This window comes from Heptranchias perlo, chromosome 2 (genome assembly GCF_035084215.1).
Source record: "Heptranchias perlo isolate sHepPer1 chromosome 2, sHepPer1.hap1, whole genome shotgun sequence".
Classification (NCBI taxonomy): domain Eukaryota; kingdom Metazoa; phylum Chordata; class Chondrichthyes; order Hexanchiformes; family Hexanchidae; genus Heptranchias; species Heptranchias perlo.
In genome coordinates, this window is record NC_090326.1 from 43,269,464 (window position 1) to 43,293,643 (window position 24,180).

Genomic DNA, 24,180 nt, shown 5'->3' on the forward strand with positions numbered 1-24,180 from the left:
CCCATCCCGACCTCCGATCTTCTGCTGGTCCGAACACCTCCCGGCCCACGATCTGCTCCACACCCCCCACCCTCCCAGATGTTCTCCATGGTCGCCCCACCCCTCCCAGATGTCCTCCATGGTCCCCCGTCGGCACCACCCCCCCCCCCCCCCCTTCCTTGACCTCCACAGCCCACAATCTCTCCCTCCCTCCTCTCCGATTCCCACCTGATAGCTAGGCGACTTGCCAATCTGGCTGGCTGCAGGGCGCAAAACCTGGAAGTAAAATTCGTTACCCTCAAATGAGGTTGCAATCACAGATTGCGACCCGCCAATTTTACTTCCGGGTTTTCCGGGATTATCTTCTCCACCACCACCCCCCCACCCCCTACTTTCCCAGCTCCATGTAAACAAATCATGCCCAACCTTTCAGGTCTATGACCTTTCGTCAGAACTGGAAGAAGTTAGAGATTTAACGGTTTATAAGCAAGTACAGAGGCAGAGAAAGAAAGTGGAGGGGAGGAGGAAGAGTCGACGAAAGGACAACAGGTAAGGTCTGTGATAGGGTGGAGGGGAAGAGTAATTAAATGACAAATGGGATGATGGTGTAAAGCAAGGAGGGTGGTAATAGGACAAGTCAAGAAACAACAGATAGATCTAGAGGAGCTGTAAATGGCAACAGCAGAACCATTACCAGCATCTGCTGTCTGACAAAATGGGAGCAGTGGTTATGATCTGAAGTTACTGAAATCAGTGTTGAGTCCGGAAGGTTGTAAAGTGCCCTATCGAAAGATGAGGTGCTGTTCCTCGAGCTTTTGTCGAGCTTCATTGGAACAGTGTAGGATGCCGAGGACAGAGAGGTCAGAGTACACTCCCAAACAATCTTTGCAAAGGCTGAAATATAGACGAGCAACATTTTCATCCTGACGTGCAGCCATTTACCTTTAAATAGCACACTTCTTAAATTTACCCATTGTAAGCAGTTTTCAAAGGCTGTTTCTGTATGATTTCCCAGCCCTCTCTGGTGAACTCCAACATGGACCAGGGGCTCGCTGACACGATACAAATGAAGCTGACCCTGCAAAATCAGGCAGGGTCAACATACTACAGGTAAGGCAGGTGCACAGGCACAATGGGCTGAATGGCCTCTTTCTATGAGTCTAATAAAATATTGCTTAACTAACAACTGATCAGAAAATCTATCCCAGAATTTTAATGTAATGTTTCAGTGGTTTTCAAAGTCATTTCAGAGCTATTCCAGCAGCACAGAGGCTCACTGCAGGTCCATTTCTTGGATTATATCAACAACAACTCGCATTTATAGAGCACCTTTAATGTAGTAAAACGTCCCAAGGCGCTTCACAGGACTGTTATCAAACAAAATTTGACACCGAGCCACATAAGGAGGTATTAGGACAGGTGACCAAAAGCTTGGTCAAAGAGGTAGGTTTTAAGGAACGTCTTAAAGAAGGAGAGAGGTAGAGAGGCAGAAAGATTTAGGGAGGGAATTCTAGAGCTTAAGGCCTAGGCAGTGGAAGGCATGGCCTCCAATGGTGGAGCAATTAAAATTGGAGATATGCAAGAATTGGAGGAGCACAGAGATCTCGGAGGGTTTTAAGGCTGGAGGGGGTTACAGAGATAGGGAGGGGCGAGGCCATGGAGGGATTTGAAAACAAGGATGAGAATTTTAAAATCGAGGTGTTCCTGGACTGGGAGCCAATGTAGGTCAGCGAGCACAGGGGTGATGGGAGAACGGGACTTGGTACAAGTTAGGATACGGGCAGCAGAGTTTTGGATGAGCTCAAGTTTATGGACGGTGAAAGATGGGAGGCCGGCCAGGAGAGCATTGAAATAAACCAGTCTAGAGGTAACAAAGGCATAGATGAGGATTTCAGCAGCAGATGAGCTGAGGCAGGGGCGGAGACGGGTGATGTTACGAAGGTGGAAATAGGTGGTCTTGGTGATGGAGCGGATATGGGCTTGGAAGCTCATTTCAGGGTCAAATAGGATGCCAAGGTTGCAATCGGTCTGGCCTCTGTGCAGGAAATCCTGCCCCCAATCTCTGCACGTCTAGTATGTCACGTAAAGTGCGCTGGAAGCACAACAACAGTATAGTAGTGAGGCGACCTTGGAAGACCGAGGTGAGTTTCTTCAGCGTGTTGGTGGTGCATTAGGCACTGCAGTGAATGCATCACGAATGTAATTTCAGGGCCTTTATTGGGCTAAATAAAGAGCTTCGCTGCACAACTAGGCATCTCGTGATACACATGCAGCTCTTCTGTTGATGGAGTACATCTCTGTGCGTTTGCCCATGGATTTGGTCACAATGCGAGAAATGCAGGATGAAATTGGAGGCGGCAAGTGTTCCTTCTTTCTGGCTCAGCCAAGCAATGCGGGGCCAAAATTCCTCAGTCACTATAGCAGGAGTACACCAGAATGGCCGCAATCTCCACAGGGGTCCAGATATGCCAAGTCCTGGCCTTACATGGTGGTTTCTGGAGGCTTTGTAAGGGACGCGTGCCTTTTAAAAGGCCAATGATATACAGTTTCTTTTACTGGATCTTTGACTGGTTGGCCACCCCGGCTGTACATGAGTCTGTTTTATATCACACTTTGAGGAGCTTGATACTCACACCGAGTACAAAATCCGTTCGTTTCCCTTTGGCCAGCGGTGACGTTCCTCATTTTTATTTAACAAAAATTCAAATGCCTCTCCAAAAAAGCTTTTAAAGGAAGAAGTGGAATTGCTGTGACCATGATGAATTACTTTCAATCGAGAGTAAAACACCAGTATTAATAAGCCTGATGAAATTCTGTACAATAGGAAAAAGTGGTGGATTAATTTAACAGGCTGTCACTAATTGCTGTTGACCCATTTACGCAGCAAATTAGGAAAACAGATGACCAACCACTGGGACGTGGTAATTGGAGTTTGTGCTACAAAAGAAAATTGGCTCAAGGGATGCGATTCTGTTAATTTAATTCAAAATAAAACTGTTCAAGTATCACAGCAGCTATGAAAACCATTAATATTTCAAAACCTCCCGTGATTCTGATGTCTCAGTCATGGCTGGTGGCAATATTGGAAAAAGAAGGCTTTGGCAAAAGGGGATGGGAAATTATAACGAAAACATTTTGAAGAACAAAATGAGCAGTAGGTTCAAAATACAGGTTGCAAATTGTATCTAATGCAAAAGATTTATTTGTGGTATGTACAAACACATGGTAATACAATTAGAGATAAAAACAGAAAATGCAGGAAATACTCAGCAAGTCAGGCAGCGCCTGTGGAGAAAGAAACAGCGTTGACGTTTCAGGTGGATGACCTTTCGTCAGAACTGGAAGAATTTGAAGATTAAACGGTTTTTATGCAGGTAGAGAGCCAGGGAAAGGGGGAGAGGAAGGGGAGGGGAGGAAAGAACAAAAGGGAAGGTCTGTGATAGGGTGGAGGACAGGAGTGATTAAATGACAAAGGGATGATGGTGTAAGGCAAGGAGGGTGGTAATAGGACAAGTAAAGAAACAAAAGATGGGTCTAGAGGAGCCATTACCAGCACCTGCTTTCTGAAAAAATGGGAGCAGTGGTTATGATCTGAAGTTATTGAAATCAATATTGAGTCCGGAAAGTTGTAAAGTGCCTAATCGAAAAATGAGGTGCTGTTCCTCGAGCTTACGTTGAGCTACATTGGAACAGTGTAAGAGGCCGAGGACGGAGAGGTCAGAGTGGGAGTGGGACGGGGAATTAAAGTGGCAAGCGACCGGCAGGTCAGGTCACGCTTGCAAACTGAGTGGAGGTGTTCAGCAAAGCGATCACCCAATCTGCGTTTGGTCTCCCCAGTGTAGAGGAGGCCGCATCGTGAGCAGTGAATACAGTAAACTAAACTGAAAGAAATACGAGTAAATTGCTGTTTCACCTGGAAGGAGTGTTTGGGGCCCTGGACCTTGGGAAGATAGAGGGTAAAGGGTTGTTGCATCTCCTGCGCTCGCACGAGAAGCTGCAGTGGGGAGGAGAGTGGGTGTTGGGGTGATGGAAGAGTGGCCCAGGGTGTCGTGGATGGAACGGTCCCTTCAGAATGCTGAAAGGGGAGTGGAGGGGAAAATGTGTTTGGTGGTGGCATCGCGCTGGAGATGGCGGAAATGGCGGAGGATGATACGTTGAATGTGGAGGCTGGTGGGGTGGAAGGTTATGATAAGGGGAAGACCCTATCATGATTCTGGGAGGGAGGGGAATGTGTAAGGGCAGAATTGCGGGAAATGGGATGGACATGGTCGAGGGCCCTGTCAACTACAATGAAGGGGAATCCTTGGTTGAGGAAAATGGAAGGGATATCGGAAGCACTGGTGTGGAAGGTGGCATCATCGGAACAGATGTGATGGAGACGGAGAAACTGGGAGAAGGGAATAGAATCCTTACAGAAAGCAGAGTGGGAGGAAGTGTAATCAAGGTAGCTGTGGGAGTCGGTGGGCTTATAATAGATATTGGTTGACAGTCTATCCCCAGAAACGGAGATAGAGAAGTCGAGGAAGGGAAGGGAAGAGTCGGAGATGGACCATGTGAAGGAGAGGGAAAGATGGAAATTGGAAACAAAGTTGATGAAATTTCGCTGTTCAGGGCGAGAGCAGGAAACGACACCAGTACACTCATCAATGTATCGGAAAAAGAGATGAGGAGGGGACCTGAGTAGGACTGGAACAAAAAATGTTCTACGTATCCCACAAAAAGGCAGGCATAGTTGGGACCCACACGGGTTCCCATAGCGACACCATTTATTTGGAGGAAGTGAATGGAGTCAAAGGATAAGCTGTTCACTGTAAGAACAAGTTCAGCCAGGCGGAGGAGGGTGAGGGTGGATGGGGACTGGTTGGGCCTCCATTTACGGAAGAAGCAGAGGGTCCGCAGGCCGTCCAGGTGGGGGATGGAGGTGTAGAGGGTCTGGAAGTCCATGGTGAAAAGGAGACGGCTAGGGCTGGGGAACTGGAAACTGGTTAAAGTGGCGAAGGGTGTCGGAAGAGTCATAGATATAGGTCGGAAGAGACTGGACAAGGGGAAAAAAATAGAGTGGAGATAGGAGGAAATAAGTTCAGTGGAGCAAGAACAGGCTGAAATGATGGGTCTACCGGGACAGTCCTGTATGTGGGTCTTGGGAAGGAGAGCATTAGAGATATTTGGGAGTCTGTTATGATGCTTGATTCCCACCCCCACCCCTCATTTATCTTTCCACTTATTACAAGTGACCGTTGGCAGATATTTTTTAATTACTAAAAACATTGATTTTGTTCCTCTGAGATTTTTACAGATTGCACTGTGGAATTGTAATCACAAGTCTGACTTGCACTTAATGATTGCTTTCTCCATGGCTAATTAAAAATAGACAGAAAAAATGTCTCAATTGTGTTTCATTTAATTCCCCTTTATTAATCTTCAGCTGCTTCATCAATGACCTTCCCTCCATCATATGGTCAGAAATGGGGATGTTTGCTGATGATTGCACGGTGTTCAGTTCCATTCGCAACCCCTCAGATAATGAAGCAGTCCATGCCTGCATGCAGCAAGACCTGGACAACATCCAGGCTTGGGCTGATAAGTGGCAAGTAACATTCGCGCCAGACAAGTGCTAGGCAGTGACCATCTCCAACAAGAGAGAGTCTAACCACCTTCCCTTGACATTCAACGGCATTACCATCACCGAATCCCCCACCATCAACATCCTGGGGGTCACCATTGACCAGAAACTTAACTGGACCAGCCACATAAATACTGTGGCTACAAGAGCAGGTCAGAGGCTGGGTATTCTGCGGTGAGTGACTCAACTCCTGACTCCCCAAAGCCTTTCCACCATCTACAAGGCACAAGTCAGGAGTGTGATGGAATACCCTCCACTTTCTGGATGAATGCAGCTCCAACAACACTCAAGAAGCTCGACACCATCCAGGACAAAGCAGCCCGCTTGATTGGCACCCCATCCACCACCTGAAACATTCACTCCCTCCACCACCGGCGCACTGTGGCTGAAGTGTGCACCATCCACAGGATGCACTGCAGCAACTGGCCAAGGCTCCTTCGACAGCACCTCCCAAACCCGCGACCTCTACCACCTAGAAGGACAAGAGCAGCAGGCACATGGGAACAACACCACCTGCACGTTCCCCTCCAAGTCACACACCATCCCAACTTGGAAATATATCGCCGTTCCTTCATCGTCGCTGGGTCAAAATCCTGGAACTCCCTTCCTATCAGCAATGTGGGAGAACCTTCACCACACAGATTGCAGCAGTTCAAGAAGACGGTTCACCACCTCCCTCTGAAGGGCAGTTAGGGATGGGTAATGAATGCTGGCCTTGCCAGTGATGCCCACATCCCATAAATGAATTTTAAAAAGTCCCTCTTGTTTTGTTTCAATTTTAATGCAAGGTGGTAAGCCTACCAATAAGTTCACGTGAAAGCAGGAGCCATCTCTGAGAGCAGGCAATTTATTTCCTACTATTCTCCGGTGTAAACTGTGTGCTGCAGTGTTAGCCTTATTGATTGTTTTAATTAATGCGCCAGTGCTATTTCTTTGGTCCAGCCAAGATTCAGCTTGCAATTCTCCCACACTAACACAAGCAATGTGCCACAACTGCTTGAAATGGAGCTAGTTCCTGAAATACCTTACTGGTTATTTATTCACAAGTTATGCTGATGATTTTACATGACCTTGAGTGATACGGGATCATAGTTATTGCCTGCATTTTTTTAAAACGGTAAGTTAAAATTGTTCTGTTCAAATATGTAGCATAAAGCGAATAATTAACTTGGTTGCATTGCTATACTGGGAAATAGTTTATCTCATGGTGCTGGGATGCTGAAAAACTATTTTCCCTTCAGGCTGTTGATCAATGTGTCTCGTGGGCATCCACCTACTGAATTATTTTTCTTTAATTCTCTTTTTTCTATTTTTCTATCCAGTTTACCTCCATAAACTTCTTTTTGCTACCCAGGAAGCATTGTTTTGCTTTCTTGTATTCTTAAATCTGATTTATTCAGCTGGCTTGTCCATGTAATGAAATTTAGGTTAAATAAGTTATGGGATCATTACTTGTATTCTTCATTTTCATTTTTGAAATATTATTCTTTTCTGGATATGATAGTAATACTAGTCACAAGAACAAAGTGGAAAAATGACGTACTTTTGATGACCTTTATTTGGTGCACTAACTTCATTTTGATGCACATGTCGTCTACACCAATGTTTTCAATCAGACAAGATTAGAATTAGCAATTGAAAGATTCTTTTCCCCTCAGCATAGCTGATATGTAGAATGGACTCTCCCAAAATCACAGTTAGTGCTGTGCCAATGAACTCATTCAAAAAAGAGGTGGTAAGTATAGGCGGAGATGCTCAAACACTCCAAGATACATTATGATTCCTGTGCCGGAAGGACAATGGAAATGTTGTTTGTGGAATATAACTCTCTAGGGTTCAATACTAGAAAGTAGTGGGTAGATATTAAAGTTTGGCTTGCCTAGATCTAGGAGCATTTTTGTAGAACTTTCCCTTCAGAGATTAAATGAGTGGAGTGGATTCCATGAGAAGCAGCTGAAGATGGTTGGGCCTCGAACACTGCCCTGAGGAACTCCTGCAGCAATGTTCCGGGGCTGAGATGATTGGCCTCCAACAACCACTACCATCTTCCTTTGTGCTAGATATGACTCCGGCCACTGGAAAGTCTTCCTCCTGTTTCCCATTGACTTCAATTTTACGAGGACTCCTTGGTGCCACACTCAGTCAAATGCTGCCTTGATGTCAAGGGCAGTCACTCTCACCTCACCTCTGGAATTCAGCTCTTTTGTCCATGTTTGGGCCAAGGCTGTAATGAGGTCTGGAGCCAAGTGGTTCTGGCGGAACCCAAACAGAGCATCGGTCAGCAGGTTATTGGTGAGTAAGTGCCGCTTGATAGCATTATCGACGACACCTTCCATCACTTTTCTGATGATTGAGAGTAGACTGATGGGGCTGTAATTGGCTGGATTGGATTTGTCCTGTTTTTTGTGGACAGGACATACCTGGGCAATTTTCCACATTGTTAGATAGATGCCAATGTTGTAGCTCTACTGGAACAGGTTGGCTAGAGGCGCAGCTAGTTTTGGAGCACAAGTCTTCAGCACTACAGCCAGGATGTTGTCAGGACCCATAGCCTTTGCTGTATCCAGTGCAGTCAGCCATTTCTTGATATCACGTGGAGTGAATCGAATTGGCTGAAGACCGGCTTCTGTGATGGTGGGGATATTGGGTGGAGGCCGAGATGGATCATCCACTCGGCACTTCTGGCTGAAGATGGTTGCAAACGCTTCAGCCTTGTCTTTTGCACTCACATGCTGGACTCAGCCATCATTGCGGATGGGGATGTTTACATAGCCTTCTCCTCCTGTTAGTTGTTTAATTGTCCACCACCATTCATGACTGGAAGTGGCAGGACTGCAGAGCTTTGATCTGATCCGTTGGTTGTGGAATTGCTTAGCTTTGTCTATAGCATGTTGCTTCCGCTGTTCAGCATGCATGTAGTTCTGAGTTGTAGCTTCACCAGGTTGGCACCTCATTTTTAGGCACGCTTGGTGCTGCTCCTGGCATGCTCTTCTACACTCCTCATTGAACCAGGGTTGACCCCCTGGCTTGTTGGTAATGGTAGAGTGAGGAATATGCCGGGCCATGAGGTTATAGATTGTGCTGGAATACAATTCTGCTGCTGCTGATGGCCCACATCGCCTCATGGATGCCCAGTTTTGAGCTGCTAGATCTGTTCTGAATCTATCCCATTTAGCATGGTGGTAGTGCCACACAACACGTTGGATGGTATCCTCAATGCAAAGACGGGGCTTCGTTTCCACGAGGACTGTGCAGTGGTCACTCCTACCAATACTGTCATGGACAGTTGCATTTGCGACAGGTAGATTGGTGAGGACGAGGTCAAGTAAGTTTTTCCCTCGTGTTGGTTCGCTCACCACCTGCCGCAGGCCCAGTGTAGCAGCTATGTCCTTCAGGACTCGGCCAGCTCGGTCAGTAGTGGTGCTACCGAGACATTCCTGGTGATGGACATTGAAGTCCCCCACCCAGAGTACATTCTGTGCCCTTGCTACCCTCAGTGCTTCCTCCAAGTAGTGTTCAACATGGAGGAGGACTGATTCATCAGCTGAGGGAGGGTGGTAGGTGGTAATCAGCAGGTGGTTTCCATGCCCATGTTTGACCTGATGCCATGAGATTTCATGGGGTCCAGAGTCAATGTTGAGGACTCCCAGGGCCACTCCCTCCTGACTGAACTGAATGTCCAGTTAATCTAATTTTGGTGGTAGTGCTTGAGGGAGGCCAGGACAAAGGGAGAACTCCTCTTCAAATAGTACCATGGGATCTTTAAAGTTTCCCCAAAAACTAGATGGGGGCCTCAGTTTAATATTTCATTCGAAAGGCAATGCAGCACTCCCTCAGTACTGCAGTGAAGTGTAAGCCTGGATTACCTGTTTAAGTTCTGGTGTTGAGCTTGAACCCACAGCCTTCAGGCTCAGAGGTTAGAGTGTTATCTGTAAATGCCATTACATGCTTTTCCTCCTCCCTGAATCCTCACTTTATTGAAATTAAGACATCAAACTGTCTCCTGCTATAACTTGCTCTTTTGCAGGAACTCTTTTCTATTTCTCCTCCAATCTAAAGGCTCTTTGTATGCCAGCTTGTCATTACCTAATCAGTTATCTTCTTTCCTACTCTTGTGAACCCAGTGGTGTCCTGCAGAATGGGTATTATCCACTCACTTATGTTTCTCATAGAAACAGAAGTGCTTGCAGATCATGATCAAATCTTCCTGTATTTTATAATTCTGTTCTGTATTTTTCCTATAAGTCCTGATAAAATCCTAACATCATTTTCTACATAAACCTAAAGCAAAAATGCATTGGGAAGATACAGAAACAAATCAGTACAATATAATTTTGCAATCTGTTTTTTGGTTTTGTTTTGTAATTTTATCTTTTTTTTTGCATCACTTAAACTGTGATATGCTGAAGGACAAAAGGTTTTATTCACTTGTTTCCTACTGGAAGTAACAATTCATCATCTCAAAGTTCTTGCACAAAATGTAGTTCTGATGCTGTGCCTGCTAAAGAGCATAATTCCTGCATTTTGATATGAGGCCTGTTGCTGCAAGTAGTCCCATGAGAGTTGTTGCTGGTATTTCAGAGCACACTGACAGCATCTGAGAGAGTGTACCCTGGAATCGTGCATTTCGCCTTTGTTTTCAGAAAGCCTCTTTACTATAAACTTCAGGGGGTAGATTTTCATCTGGGCTCGATTTCGGATTTGTAAGGTGACATCTTCAACACCAGAGAAGAAAAGTAGATGACAGCCGTTGGTTTTCTCATTGCAATGTTGCAGTATTTTTACATTTTACCCTTTCTGATGACCAAGTTCAGTCACTGCTCTTGTGCATTACTGCCTAGAGCGGTCAGTAAGAACAGGGTTAGATCAGCAGGCAAGGGACGAAAAACATTGCCCTGCAACTGAAGGGAGTATTAAATATCTAATCTCTAGCCGTAGATCAATGGCAATTGTACAGCTCTGGTCTGCATCATGATTAATATTCAGCTTGTATATAACAACAACAATTTGCATTTATATAGCCTTTAACATAGTAAAACGTCTCAAAGCTCTCCACGGGAGCGATTATCAAACAAAATTTGACACTGAGCCACATAAGGAGATATAAGGACAGCTGTCCAAAAGCTTGGTCAAAGGGATAGGTTTTAAGGAGCGTCTTAAAGGAGGAGAGAGAGGTAGAGAGTCGGAGAGATTTAGGGCGGGATTTCCAGAGCTTAGGGCCTAGGCAGCTGAAGGCACAGCTGCCAATGGTGGAGCAATTAAAATCAGGGATGCACAAGAGGCAAGGATTGGAGGAGCACAGAGATACTGGAGGAGGTTACAGAGGTAGGGAGGGGCGAGGCCATGGAGGGATTTGTAAACAAGGATGAGAATTTTAAAATCAAGGTGTTGCTGGACCGGGAGCCAATGTAGGTCAGCAAGCATAGGGATGATGGGTGAACGGGACTTGGTGTGAGTTAGGATGTGGGCAGTAGAGATTTGGATGAGCTCTAGTTTATGAAGGGTGGAAGATGGGAGGCCGGCCAGGTGAGCATTGGAATAGTCAAGTCTAGAGGTAATAAAGGCATGGATGAGGGTTTCAGCAACAGATGAGCTGAGCAGGGGTGGAGACAGGCAATGTTACGGAGGTGGAAGTAGGCAGTCTTGGTGATGGAGAGGATATGGGCTTGGAAGCTCATCTCCGGGTCAAATAGGACACCAAGGTTGCGAACATAAGAACATAAGAAATAGGAGCAGGAGTAGGCCCCTCAAGCCTGCTCCGCCATTCAATCAAATCATGGCTGATCATCGACCTCAACTCCATTTTCCCACCCAATTCCCGTATCCCGTGATTTCCCTAGAGTCCAAAAATCTATCTATCTCAGCCTTGAATATATTCAATGACTCAGCATCCACAGTCCTCTGGGGTAGAGAATTCCAAAGATTCATAACCCTCTGGGTGAAGAAATTCCTCCTCTACTCAGTCTTGAATGACCGACCCCTTATTCTGCGACTATGCCCCCTAGTTCTAGACTCTAATCAGGGAAAACAATCTTTCAGCATCTACCGGCCTGATTCAGCCTCAGACAGTGGCCAGGGAGAGGGATGGAGTCGGTGGATAGGGAACGGTGTTTGTGGCGGGGACCGAAGACTGTGGCAATGTAGAAACTATTCCTTTCGTAACTTTGCTGATAAATGTGCTAGCGATATTGTCAAGCCAACCGGCATTGGTAATGGCAGCACACTACAGCCAGCCTGCAGATGATGCTTCTAAATGTTTCCTAGAATTCAATTTTCTTTGAAATAAGGATTGTTAGTTGGTAAGTGGACTGTGCTGCAGGTTATGAATGAAAATTACTTCCTTCGCAGGTGCACACTCTGAGATTGCGCAACTGTTACAGCTTAAAAGCATTAAAATCTGATACGTAAACTGTTCTGTTGATGTATGTCATTTAGAGCTTGAGTTATAACAAAAATAAGACCATGAAATTTGCATATATTTGCACTGATTTGTATGTAATGACATTTAAGACTGTGATTTGAAAATTTCAGGGGCATTTGTGGACGATTAGAATTTTCCATTTCTTTTATGCAAAGTATAATTTAAATAGAGAAAACAATCAGTAAGGGGAGTGGCAGTAGGTTCTAGATGTGTACAAAAGAAAAAAAAAGTGTTGTGGTTGAATGTATGAAACTATTGCTGGCTTATAGCTGTTCAAATAAAAATTGCACAATTAAATGTTTAAGTTCAATAACTATTGCTGCCAGCTTTAGTTTCTTCGGTGAAAGGAGACTAGCAGGAAGTACTGAATTACTGTCTCGTATATACTGAGCAGAGGCCCGGCCTTTCCTTGTGGGGTTTGGTTTTTGAACTTACCTTCAGTGGCCTCGCTGGCTTCCCACCAGCTGTACCTGGCGGGGCGAGCTCAGGAGCAGGTTAAAATCCCATTGGGATCCCATGTACATGCCGTCAATCAAATGTGTACAAATAAATCCCACAAAATGCTTTGCATTTGAATTGAGTGGTTTGGCCCTCCCTCCCTCCCTATCATACCTGGGTAGACACAACATTTATATTTTCGGGCTATTGTATGAACACAAATTGGACCATTTTCTGTGAGTGAACCCAGTTTTTAACCCCCATGTGTCCCATGATGCATTATAGACAAAAATGCTTCATTTTTCTAACAACATTTTGTTCAGCTGATTAAGCTTGTTCTATGCTTAGTATTTACAAACTTGTTTTTTGTGTTCTTGTTCCTTTAGGCTCCTGAGGACCCAGTCTTTGGAATGGTACTACAATAATGTCAAGGGCCGCTTCAAACACTTCGGCAGTGCTAAGGTGGTTCACACTTTATACAAGAAACGCCTTGCAGGCAGGGGGAGCCAGTCAGACATACTAGGTATTTTCAAGAACTTTAGACTAAAATTGCTGCCTGTATGGTAGATCTTCCACTTGTCACTCCATCTTTTATATACATTATTATGTCTCCATCTAATAATTATATTTGTATCACAATTACAAGCGCAAGAATGTTAACTTTGAATCCAGTGTGAACAGCGTCTTTAAATTATATCAACAGAATTATATCCAGCACAGAAAAATAATCTGTATACTTGGGATGGGAGCATTCAGTGGGTTATCACTCTATCCTTTCATCTCAAGCATCAAGGTTCAAATCTAACTCACAACACCAAGGTGAAAGTCTCCTCTCTCTCACCGCTGTAAGGATCATAAGTGAAATGAGGTTGGAGAGACTCTAACCCAGTTTCTGTTGGGTGTAAGTCCATGGCTAAAGCTCTACTTTTTTCATGGAGTCCCTCAAGGGCTGCAAAGCTGAGGGGGACATGATGACTTGCATAGTCTACAACACTTCTATGCAAATCATCGGGGTTCCCCCTCCCCCCTTCCAACTTCACTAACCTTTGATAGTAAACTGGAATTAGTGTTCCATTTTCCAGCACTCTGTGAGCCTCAAAACTGAATCAAAAAATATAAAGTTAAATCTTCTGCTGTTTAATCCTAATCAAGACTGTATTTTCCACCCTATAGCAGAGGAAAATGAAGGAAACCAGAGGGAGTCTTACCGTTATATCCCCACCCTTTCCACAGCTGGCATGGATTTTCCTCCCCCCTTTCCACAGCTGGCATGGATTTTCCTCCCTCCCCCCCACAGAGAAGTAGATTGCCTGAGCCCAGACTGCCCTGCCGCATGTAAATAACAGCAGGAAGGCGGGTCCCATCTTCCCATCTGATTTCCCTCATTACTGCCACTGCCACCACCAATCCCAGGGACAGCCAGGTGAGGGGTGGCAGTGTACCCTGGGACAGTAGCGGCAAGCCTGATAATGCTGATGTTCGAGGGAGGGGGCCTAGTTGTGGTCACGTCTCACTCTCTTCAGCCCCCAAAGAGTCACTACATGTAGGAATCAACAACAGTCTAAGGCTTTGGTTTAAATACCTGGAAAGGTCTCCAGGATACTTCTGTCCCCTTTAAGAAGGCCTCCTCTTCTTCGTGACATTGCTAGAGATGGTGTCCCCCATGGTAATGAATCCCGATCAAAGAAAGTAGGTCAGAGTCAAGGATATCCTGCCCTGATCCTCCTCCAGCAGCAAACCCGCCCTGCAGGAAAATCCTGGCCTCATTCTCCAACCCTCCTCCACCCAGACCCCTGCTCAACAGTGAGAAATGCTCAGATTCTATGCTAGCTCTGATTCCACTGATTGAAAAAGCAATTTTCCAAATTTTTCTTCCTTCTCCATGCTTGAGGACAAATTAACTACTGTAAGCATTTGTTGTAAGAATGTGATAGTGTTGGTGACAAACAAATCCTATAACAAGTTGTGCAGTGTGGAATTGTAGAATAAATTGCTCATAAATGGCTCAACAGGAAGAATCTAAACTATAGTAATTTAGCTCATTATAGCCATATCTTGTGATTTATAAGAGTCCCTTTAAATCTGTGGTCAGAGGTGCATATTTACCCTTAGAATCTGAGAAGTGGTACCAGGTGGCATTGAAAATATCACCTGGTTGAGTCCTGCTGCTTACACAATTAAGCCTAGATTTTCTTGTGTGGGTGCATTATAGACATGAATGGCTAGAAATAAATGCAAAGCTCACCTGAAGTGCAGTGTGTTGTTTGCATGCAATTTTCCATGGTCTGATCATTATCACAATTAATTATAGGTCCAGAAGCATCTTTGGATATGTACGGGGAGCTAGCTTAATGGTGACAGCAGAAATGCATGATTTAGATGATATTTAAAGAGATGCAGACAACGAAATGGAAGTGGTAGAATACAGAGGCTCAGGAAGTATTTCTATCTATTGGCAGCCCTTGCCAAAGCTGATGGGGTGGCGTGGTTAGAAATGATGTGAAAGGAAACCCAGTGTGGAACAATGAAACGGACTCTGCAGCAAAGTGACAGAGCAGACCAGCACTGACCCCCATGTGTTGCTGTTGAAGTGGACATGGTGAATGCAGGAGATGCTTGCGAGGAGTATGACTCTGTTTGCTACACCAGGGCACCATCCCTATAAATCAGAATATATTTAGAAGGAAGTGGAGGTAGGTTTGAAGCCACAGTTAACTTACTAGAACTAGGTACGTTGGCCCTATGCTAACTGTTAGTTGCAGGTGTCCTTACAGCTAATAGCAATGCTCCGTGTCTGGCTCCCTGCTAACCTGTGATCACAGTTGCCCATACATGTTACCTGGTAGGTTCTTTCAGGATCTGCAGTTGTGATTTGTGGCATCTTGGCAGGTGCAGCCATTCAGGGTATGCTGGGTGTTGTTCACACTGGTATAACTTGTTTCATGCAGGACCGCTCAAAGCATGGCAAAAAACCCATCCAGCATTAAGGTCGGTCAGGTCTCGGTATATTGGACGTGTGCCATCTGGCCCACTGTCAGCCTCCTTTGGGAATTGGAGCTTCTGCACATACTAATCCTCTTGACAGTGTGAGGTGCTTGCACCTCTGTCTGTAGATGAGGGTATCAACGGACGGGCACCAACATCTCTGGTGCAGCCTGACCTGCTTGAATACCCTCCATTGGTCCTCCTCTTCTTCCTTAAAGAAGCCCAGATTTAGGGCGATTTCTGTGGTATTACATTGTGGTATTAATAGAGCTGTGGAGGAAAAAAAAGGCAGCAACAGTGCAATTGTCATAAAGGTTCCTACATGGCAGCAGAAAAAAAAATAATCCAAGAGAAACAATGCAGAAGTGATCTCAAAGCTGCTCACTTAATATTCTTACTGGTGTCTTCAAATTTATCTCTGAATACAACTTAGTGCCTAGAAACTCTAATTACCTAATTATTTCCTCTGGTTGGGCAGCCAGTGACAAGGGAACGTGAATTTAAAGTTGGCACTGAGAGTGAGGTTAGGAGGCATTTCTTCATGTAGTGGAATTTAAAGCTTTGCCAGAGTAATGGCTGAGGCAGAGACCATCGCATAATTTCAGGGAAAATTGGAAAAATATATGAAGCAGAAGAAAATACTACAGGATGAGAGCTGGGCAGTGTGATTAGTTTTGATTTACTCTAACAAAGAGCCAGCACATTCACGATGGACCGAATGGCTTCCTTCTGTACTGTAAAGCTCTATGGTTCCATAGTTAACACGGGGTAGATTTTCGTCTTCGCCACCTGGGCGGTAACCTAGGAGAGCAGATCGCTCGTACTTTATAGAACCCGCCTGATTCTCATTCCGTTGAATGCTGCAGTGCTCATCTATTTTTGCTGCCGTTCAATGGTAAGCTATGAAGGCTGCTCACAGGATTTCATGGAAGATGATCGGTACTAGGACCACTGCTTTTCTTGACGTATATTAATGACTTGGACTTCCGTGTACCGGCCGCAATTTCAAAATTTGCAGATGACACAAAACTTGGAAGTGTAGTAAACAGTGAGGAGGATAGTGATAGACTTCAAGAGGATATAGACAGGCTGGTGGAATGGGCGGACACATGGCAAATAACATTTGTTCACTGGTGGCTGGCAGGTAACACCTGTCTGTCTGCACACTGATTGCCTTGGCAACGGGCAGTTGAAAAAACTGTCTGTACTCACCAAGCATTGTTCTGTGAATTATAAATGCGATTTCATTTCGAGGATTTCATTTTCACATCGTTCACCTGACGAAGGAGGAAGCCTCCGAAAGCTTGTGAATTTAAAATAAAATTGCTGGACTATAACTTGGTGTTGTAAAATTGTTTGCAATAAAATTTAACGCAGAGAAGTATGAAGTGACACATTTTGGCAGGAAGAATGAGGAGAGGCAATATAAACTAACTGGTACAATTCTAAAGGGGGTGCAAGAACAGAGAGACCTGGGGGTATATGTGCACAAATCTTTGAAGGTGACAGGACAGGTTGAGAAGGTTGTTAAAAATGCAAATGGGATCCTGGGCTTTATAAATAGAGGCATAGAGTACAAAAGCAAGGAAGTTATGTTGAACCTTTATAAAACATTGGTTCAGCCACAACTGGAGCATTGTGTCCAATCCTGGGCACCACACTTTAGGAAAGATGTGAAGGCCTTAGAGAGGGTGCAGAAAAGATTTACTAGAAAGGTTTCAAGGATGAAAGTTATTAAGGGATATGGGCCAAAGGCAGGTATATGGAGTTAGATCACAGATCAGCCATGATCTTATCAAATGGCAGAGCAGGCACGAGGGGCTGAATGGCCTACTCCTGTTCCTATGAAGGACTTCAGTTACGTGGATAGACTGGAGAAGCTGGGGTTGTTCTCCTTAGAGCAGAGAAGGTTGAGAGGAGATTTGATAGAGTGTTCAAACTCATGAAGGGTTTAGATAAAACTGTTCCTATTGGCGGAAGGGTCAAGAACCAGAGGGCACAGATTTAAGGTGATTGGCAAAAGAACCAAAGGTGACATGAGGAAAAACTTTTTTATGCAGCGAGTAGTTATGATCTGGAATGTGCTGCCTGAAAGGGTGGTGGAAGCAGATTCATAGAATCACAGAAAGTTACGGCACAGAAGGAGGCCATTTGGCCCATAGTGTCCGTGCCGGCCGAAAAAGAGCTATCCAGCTTAATCCCACTTTCCAGCACTTGGACCATAGCCCTGTAGGTTACGGCACTTCAAGTGCACATCCAAGTACTTTTTAAATGAGTTGAGGGTTTCTGTCTCTACCACCCTTTCAGGCAGTGAATTCCAGAACCCTACCACCCTCTGGATGAAAACATTTCTCCTCAACTCCCCTCTAATCCTTCTACCAATTACTTTAAATCTATGTCCCCTGGTCACTGACCCCTCTGCTAACGGAAGTAGGTCCTCCCTATCCACTCTATCTAGTCCCATCATAATTTTAAACACTTCAATTAAATCTCCCCTCAGCCTCTTTTTTGTTCCAAAGAAAACAACCCCAGCCTATTCAATCTTGAATCATATCTAAAATTCTCCAACCCTGGCAACATCCTCGTAAATCTCCTCTGTACCCTCTCTAGTGCAGTCACATCTTTCCTGTAATGTGGTGATCAGAACTGTATGCAGTACTCAAGCTGAGGCCTAACCAATGTTTTATACAGTTCTAGCATAACTCCCTCCTCTTATATTCTGTGCCACGGCTAATAAAGGAAAGTATGCTGTATGCCTTTTTAACCAACTTATCTACCTGTCCTGCTACCTTCAGGGATCTGTGGACCTACATTCCAAGGTCCCTCTGTTCCTCTACCTCTCAGTATCCTCCCATTTATTGTGTACTCCCTTGCCTTGGTTGCCCTTCCCAAATGCATTGCCTCACACTTCTCTGGATTGAATTCCATTTGCCATTTTTCTGCCCACCTGACCAGTCCATTGATATCTTCCTGCAGTCTACAGCTTTCCTCCTCACTATCAACCACACAGCCAATTTTTGTATCATCTGCAAACTTCTTGATCAAGCCCCCCACATTCAAGTCCAAATCATTAACATATACCACAAAAAGCAAGGGACCGAGTACTGAGCCTTGCGGAACCCCACTGGAAACATCCTTCCTGTCGTAAAAACACCTGTCAACCATTACCCTTTGCTTCCTGCCACTGAGCCAATTTTGGATCCAACTAGCCACTTTCCCTTGGATCCCAGGGCTTTTACTTTTTTGACCAGTCTGCATGTGGGACCTTGTCAAAAGCCTTGCTAAAATCCATGTACACTACATCAAACATGTTACCCTCATCGACCCTCCTTGCTACCTGCTCAAAAAATTCAATCAAGTTAGTCAGACACAACCTTCCCTTAACAAATCTATGCTGACTCTCCTTGATTAACCCATGCCTTCCTAAATGACGATTTATGCTGTCCCTCAGAATCGATTCCAATAATTTGCCCACCACCAAGGTTAGACTGACTGGCCTATAATTACTCGGTCCATCTCTTTCTCTCTTTTTAAACAATGTTACAATGTTAGCAGTCCTCCATCCCACTGGCACCATGCCTGTAGATGGTGAGGATTGGAAAATGATGGTCAGAGCCTCCGCTATTTCCTCCCTTGCTTCTTTTAACAGCCTGGGATACATTTCATCCAGGCCTGGCGTTTTGTCTACTTTCAAAGATGCTAAACCCCTTAGTACTTCCTCTGTCACTAAGTTTATCCCATCCAATATTTCACACTCCTCCTCCTTAACTGCAATCTCTGCATTGTCCCCCTCTTTTGTGAAGATAGATGCAAAGTATTCATTAAGAACCATACCCACATCTTCCACCTCCACACATAGGTTACCTTTTTGGTCCCTAATAGGCCCTATTCTTTCCTTAGATATCCTCTTGCTCATTATGTATTAATAAAACATTTTTGGGTTTTCCTTAATTTTACTTGCCAGTATTTTTCATGCCCTCTCTTTGCTTTCCTAACTTCCTTTTTAATTTCACCCCTGCACTTTCTATACTCCTCTTGGCTTTCTGCAGTATTGAGCTCTTGGTCTCTGACATAAGCTTCCCTTTTTTGCCTTATCTTACTCTGTATGCTCCTTGTCACCCAGGGGGCTCTAGATTTGGCAGTCCCACCCTTTTTCTTTGTGGGAACACTATCTGTGCCCATAGCTCATCTTATTCCTTGCATTGAAGTATATACCATTAAGCACTGCCAAACTCCTTTGTTGTCTAATTTCTAGCCTTTGTTTCCTCTGCCTTCCAAACTCACTTACTATTTTTCTGCCTTCCATTTCCAGCTCTGCTTCTCTCCCTTCTGAATCTACGCTCAGGTTCCCATCCCCCTGCCTAGCTAGTTTAAACCCTCCCCAACAGCACTAGCGAACCTCCCCATGAGGATATTGGTCCCAGTCCTGTTGAGGTGCAACCCGTCCGGCTTATACAGGTCCCACCTCCCCCAGAACTGATCCCAATGCCCCAGGAATCTAAAGCCTTCCCTCCTGCACCATCTCTCCAGCCATGCTTTCATCTTCTCTATCCTCTTATTTCTATACTCGCTAGCGCATGGCTTTCAAAAAATAATTGGATAAATACTTGAAGGGAAAAAATTTGCAGGACTAAGAGGAAAGAGCGGGGGAATGGGACTAACTGGATTGCTCTTACAAAGAGCCGGCACGGGCTCAATGGGCTGAATGGCCTCTTTCTGTGCTGTAAGTATTCTATTATTCTATGATGAAGATGAAAATATAAGGAATGCCATGGATGTCAGATGGTACTTAAGGTGATTGGCTGCACCCAGCGTTATGCCACCAACAGCATTTACAGGCCCATGCTCAGTTTCCTGCCAATGATGGAGGAGAACTGCTTCCACAGGCCCAGTTTCAGCAAAAAGGCAGTTACAGACCTGTGCCATCTGCTATAAGGAGACCTGCAGCAAACATTGAGCATAGGGATAGCACTGTCAGTAACAGTCAAGGTCGTCACTACCCTCAACGTTTATAGGCTTGGCCTCTTTCAGTCTCTCATAGTGGACATCCACAGTATCAAGTAATTTGCTGTCCATACATATATCGAACAGATGATTGACGGATTCTTTGGCAGGACCAAAACTTTCATTTCAATTCCCACTTAATAGCAACAGTAGCATGATAGAACTGCCCAGTTTCACCTCACTGCTGGATTTCCCAAGGAGGGGGTGGGGGTTACTGATGGCACTCATGTAGTCATGATGGCTCCTAGGCAAATACAGTGGCATACATGAACAGAAAGGGGTTCTGTACCATCAATGTGCTACTAGTCAGTGACTATCAACTTTGTATTGTGCAAGTCAATACTTCAAAAGCAGAACTCATACTGGTTTCATTTTAAGGCAATCTTCTGTGCTAGGCCCTTTTAATGGCAAAAGCAGACATCAAGGGCAGAATTTTAACTTTGAAGAACGGGTGGGTTGGGGCAGGGGGCGGCTTTGAAAATCGCATCAACTTCAGACCCGCCCATTTCCGGTTTTCACCGGGGCGGGACGAGGGGCGGGTGACCAACCCGCTCCCAGGAGGTGGTGACTAAAACCCTTCAAGGTGGTTGCGGGCCTCCATTTTCAAAGCTATTGTGATTTCAACTCCTCGGGATCGGGATTCCCGGGCCTTCTCCTTCACGTCGCGTGAGAGGAGACGAGAAGGCCTGAAACTGCAGGGAAGTGCCTTTCTGGCACAGCTTGTGGGCCCAGAGGAGCAAGAGTGCTTCTGCCAGGCCCAACAAGCCTACCTGCAGCGAACCCCACAATGATCGCGGACCCCCCCCCCCCACCGATCTCCAATTCCCCTCCCAACGATCGCAGCCCCCCGATCCCGACCTCCAACGATTGCGGACCCCTGCGATGACTTCCGATCCCTCCCCCCCCCCCCCCCGGAGATTGACCCCCGATCCCTTCTCCAGTGACTGACTCCTCCGATGACTGACTCCCCAGCCCCTCCCCGTGACCCCCCCATGCCCACAGGTGCCCCGTGCCCACCCATGGCCCCCCCCCCCAATCCATACAATCAAAGACTTAACTGAAGTCTTGCCTTTTCACGTCCTCTTCCTTACTCTGCTCCCGTCTGACTGAGACCAGCCTGTCAATCAGGCCGGCTAGTCGGACGGCAAACCAACAAAAAAAAAGACATCCTTAGTTCAAAATCGTAAGGACGTCCGGGAAATCCATACTTCCGGGTTTCCCATCCACGATTCGACCCCTCCACCCCTTCCAGGCTCCAGGCTAAAATCCTGGCCCATGTCCCACCTAATGACACCCTGGTGGCAGTCACAGGCAGAAGTAGAGCATTGATACAGCTATTAGCCTATCACCTGTCAGCTTATCTCCTGCCTGGCATTTTGGGCCACTCTTTTCTGGTAAAGGTGCCCTTGATTGTCAAAAAGGGCAGCCCTTCTTTGCCTAAGTGCACCCAGCATGACTTCAAGGGCAGCATCAAAAATTCTGGATGCGTAGGCCTAAAAATTTGATTGCGCAGCGCCCATTTTTTGGGCAGAAAATGGGCACTGTGGAGCCCAGTGTGGTGTGGGCTATGAGCGCACACAGGCCCAGACGTATTTTTACCCCTAAGTATTGAAGTTGTTTCCCAAAAGATTGAAAACAACAAGCAATTTGTTAGCCTGCCTCGGTAATCAACAGATACCTCACACCCATTGGGGTAGATCTTGACTTTGGGAGAGATGTAAAACGGACTGCCGACTCGCTGTCGCCATTTCACACTATTGCACAAAGTCAAATAACTACCTCATTGTATTGAGAGGTCCCTGGTCCCGGGCACTTGGCAGGGGTAGTCTGGCATAGGCCCTCACCTTAGGTTATACATAAAATAAATAATTGTAAACAATTTTACAACACCAAGTTATAGTCCAGCAATTTTATTTTAAATTCACAAGCTTTCGGAGGCTACCTCCTTCCTCAGGTGAACGATTTCCACATCGTTCACCTGAGGAAGGAGAAAGCCTCCGAAAGCTTGTGATTTTCAAATAAATCTGTTGGACTATAACCTGGTGTTGTAAGATTCCTTACATTTGTCAACCCCAGTCCATCACCGGCATCTCCACATCATAAAATAAATAGAAATTACTATACAGAAACAGGCCTTTTGTCCCAACCAGTCTGTCAACCATCTCTACAACATGTATTCCCTCTTTTACCAATATTGTCACCCTGCCTCCTTTCTTATCTTTTCTGTCCCCCCTAAATATATTATTTCACAATATGTTCATTTTCCATTCATGTCCAGTTTGCATGCAGGCTTCTGTTAATGCTATTAAGTCTAGAACTTCCTGTAAAACATTGTTTCCAATTCCCACCGTTTAATTCCCACAGTCTGCACATTACAAGCATGCATTTTAACCTATTTTTTTGCTTTTTTTTAAACACTGCTCCTTTTGCAATGATTTTTTTTGTCTAAACTACCCCTACTTTCACTTCCATCTTTTCCCTGTTTATATCTAGTCCATTTGATTTTATTCTTCTATTCCATATTCCTCTTGCTAAATTGTTCTCTGCATGAATATTATCCTCATATATTTCTCCTTTCACTATTAGCTGAGCCTGGTGGTTTTATTTTCCTACCTCCGCTTCCCCTTCCTAGTTTAATTATCTTGTTACTTCCCTATTTAACCATTTTGCCAGTACATTAGCACCCTCCTTGTTCAGTTATAGCCATTCTGTGTAGAATAACTCCCATCTGTCCCAGAACTGGTGTTAATGCCCAACAAAGTGTAATCACTCTTTCTGATAGCACACCTTTAGCCATGCATTGATTTCCCTAATCTTCCTGCCCTTCCATACTCTAGAGCATGGCTGGGGAAGTAATCTTGAGATTACCACCCATTAAATCCTGGTCCTGAACTTGATTCCTAATCTCCTAAATTAATTTTGCAGGACTTCAGGCATGTCTTTACCTATATCATTGGCTCCCACATGGACCACGATAACTGCTGCTTTACCTCCCCTTCCACAATCTTTTCCGGTCTATTTGATATGTCCTTTACTCTAGCATCTGGGAGGCAACAAAGGACCTAGGACTGTCGGTCTGAACTGCAAAACATTGTATCAGCCCCTTTAACTAATGAATCCCCTATCAATACTGTATTTCTAGTTCCATTGCTAATCTCCTCCCCTAGAGCTATCTCTTGTTCATTGAAGCCATGATGTGGAGATGCCGGTGATGGACTGGGGTTGACAAATGTAAGGAATCTTACAACACCAGGTTATAGTCCAACAGATTTATTTGAAAATCACAAGCTTTCGGAGCTTTCCTCCTTCCTCAGGTGAAGTGTCACACTTCACCTGACGAAGGAGAAAGCCTCCGAAAGCTTATGATTTTCAAATAAATCTGTTGGACTATAACCTGGTGTTGTAAGATTCCTTACATTTGTTCATTGAACTAAGAGAATCCAATCATAACTGTTGCTCTGTACGTGCTGTGAAATAAAACAGCTTAACAAGTATTTTCTTGATCCACCTTCGAAAAGTTTGCTGAGGCACTCATGGGGACTCGGGGAAAAAGACACAAATATCCAATTCAGATTACAAGGTTACCAAAAATAGGAACGCTATTACACGGAAACATCTCAAAGTACACTTGTACCTAGGTTACAGTTGCTGTTTTGAAATATAGTCCCCGATTTTAATAGGGAGGCGGGTACGGTGCGCGCAAGCCTGCCCTCATTTGCATGAACTCTCC

General features: G+C 45.0%; 1 protein-coding gene across 1 annotated transcript in view; it reads left to right on the forward strand.

The window, feature by feature from the left end:
- myripb (myosin VIIA and Rab interacting protein b) overlaps nt 1-24,180 on the forward strand; it is a 559,045-nt gene that overhangs the window by 390,181 nt on the left and 144,684 nt on the right. The window contains exon 4 of the mRNA XM_068001808.1: nt 12,848-12,984. Within this exon, the coding sequence (XP_067857909.1) occupies nt 12,848-12,984 (137 nt within the window). The remainder of the gene's footprint in view (nt 1-12,847; nt 12,985-24,180) is intronic.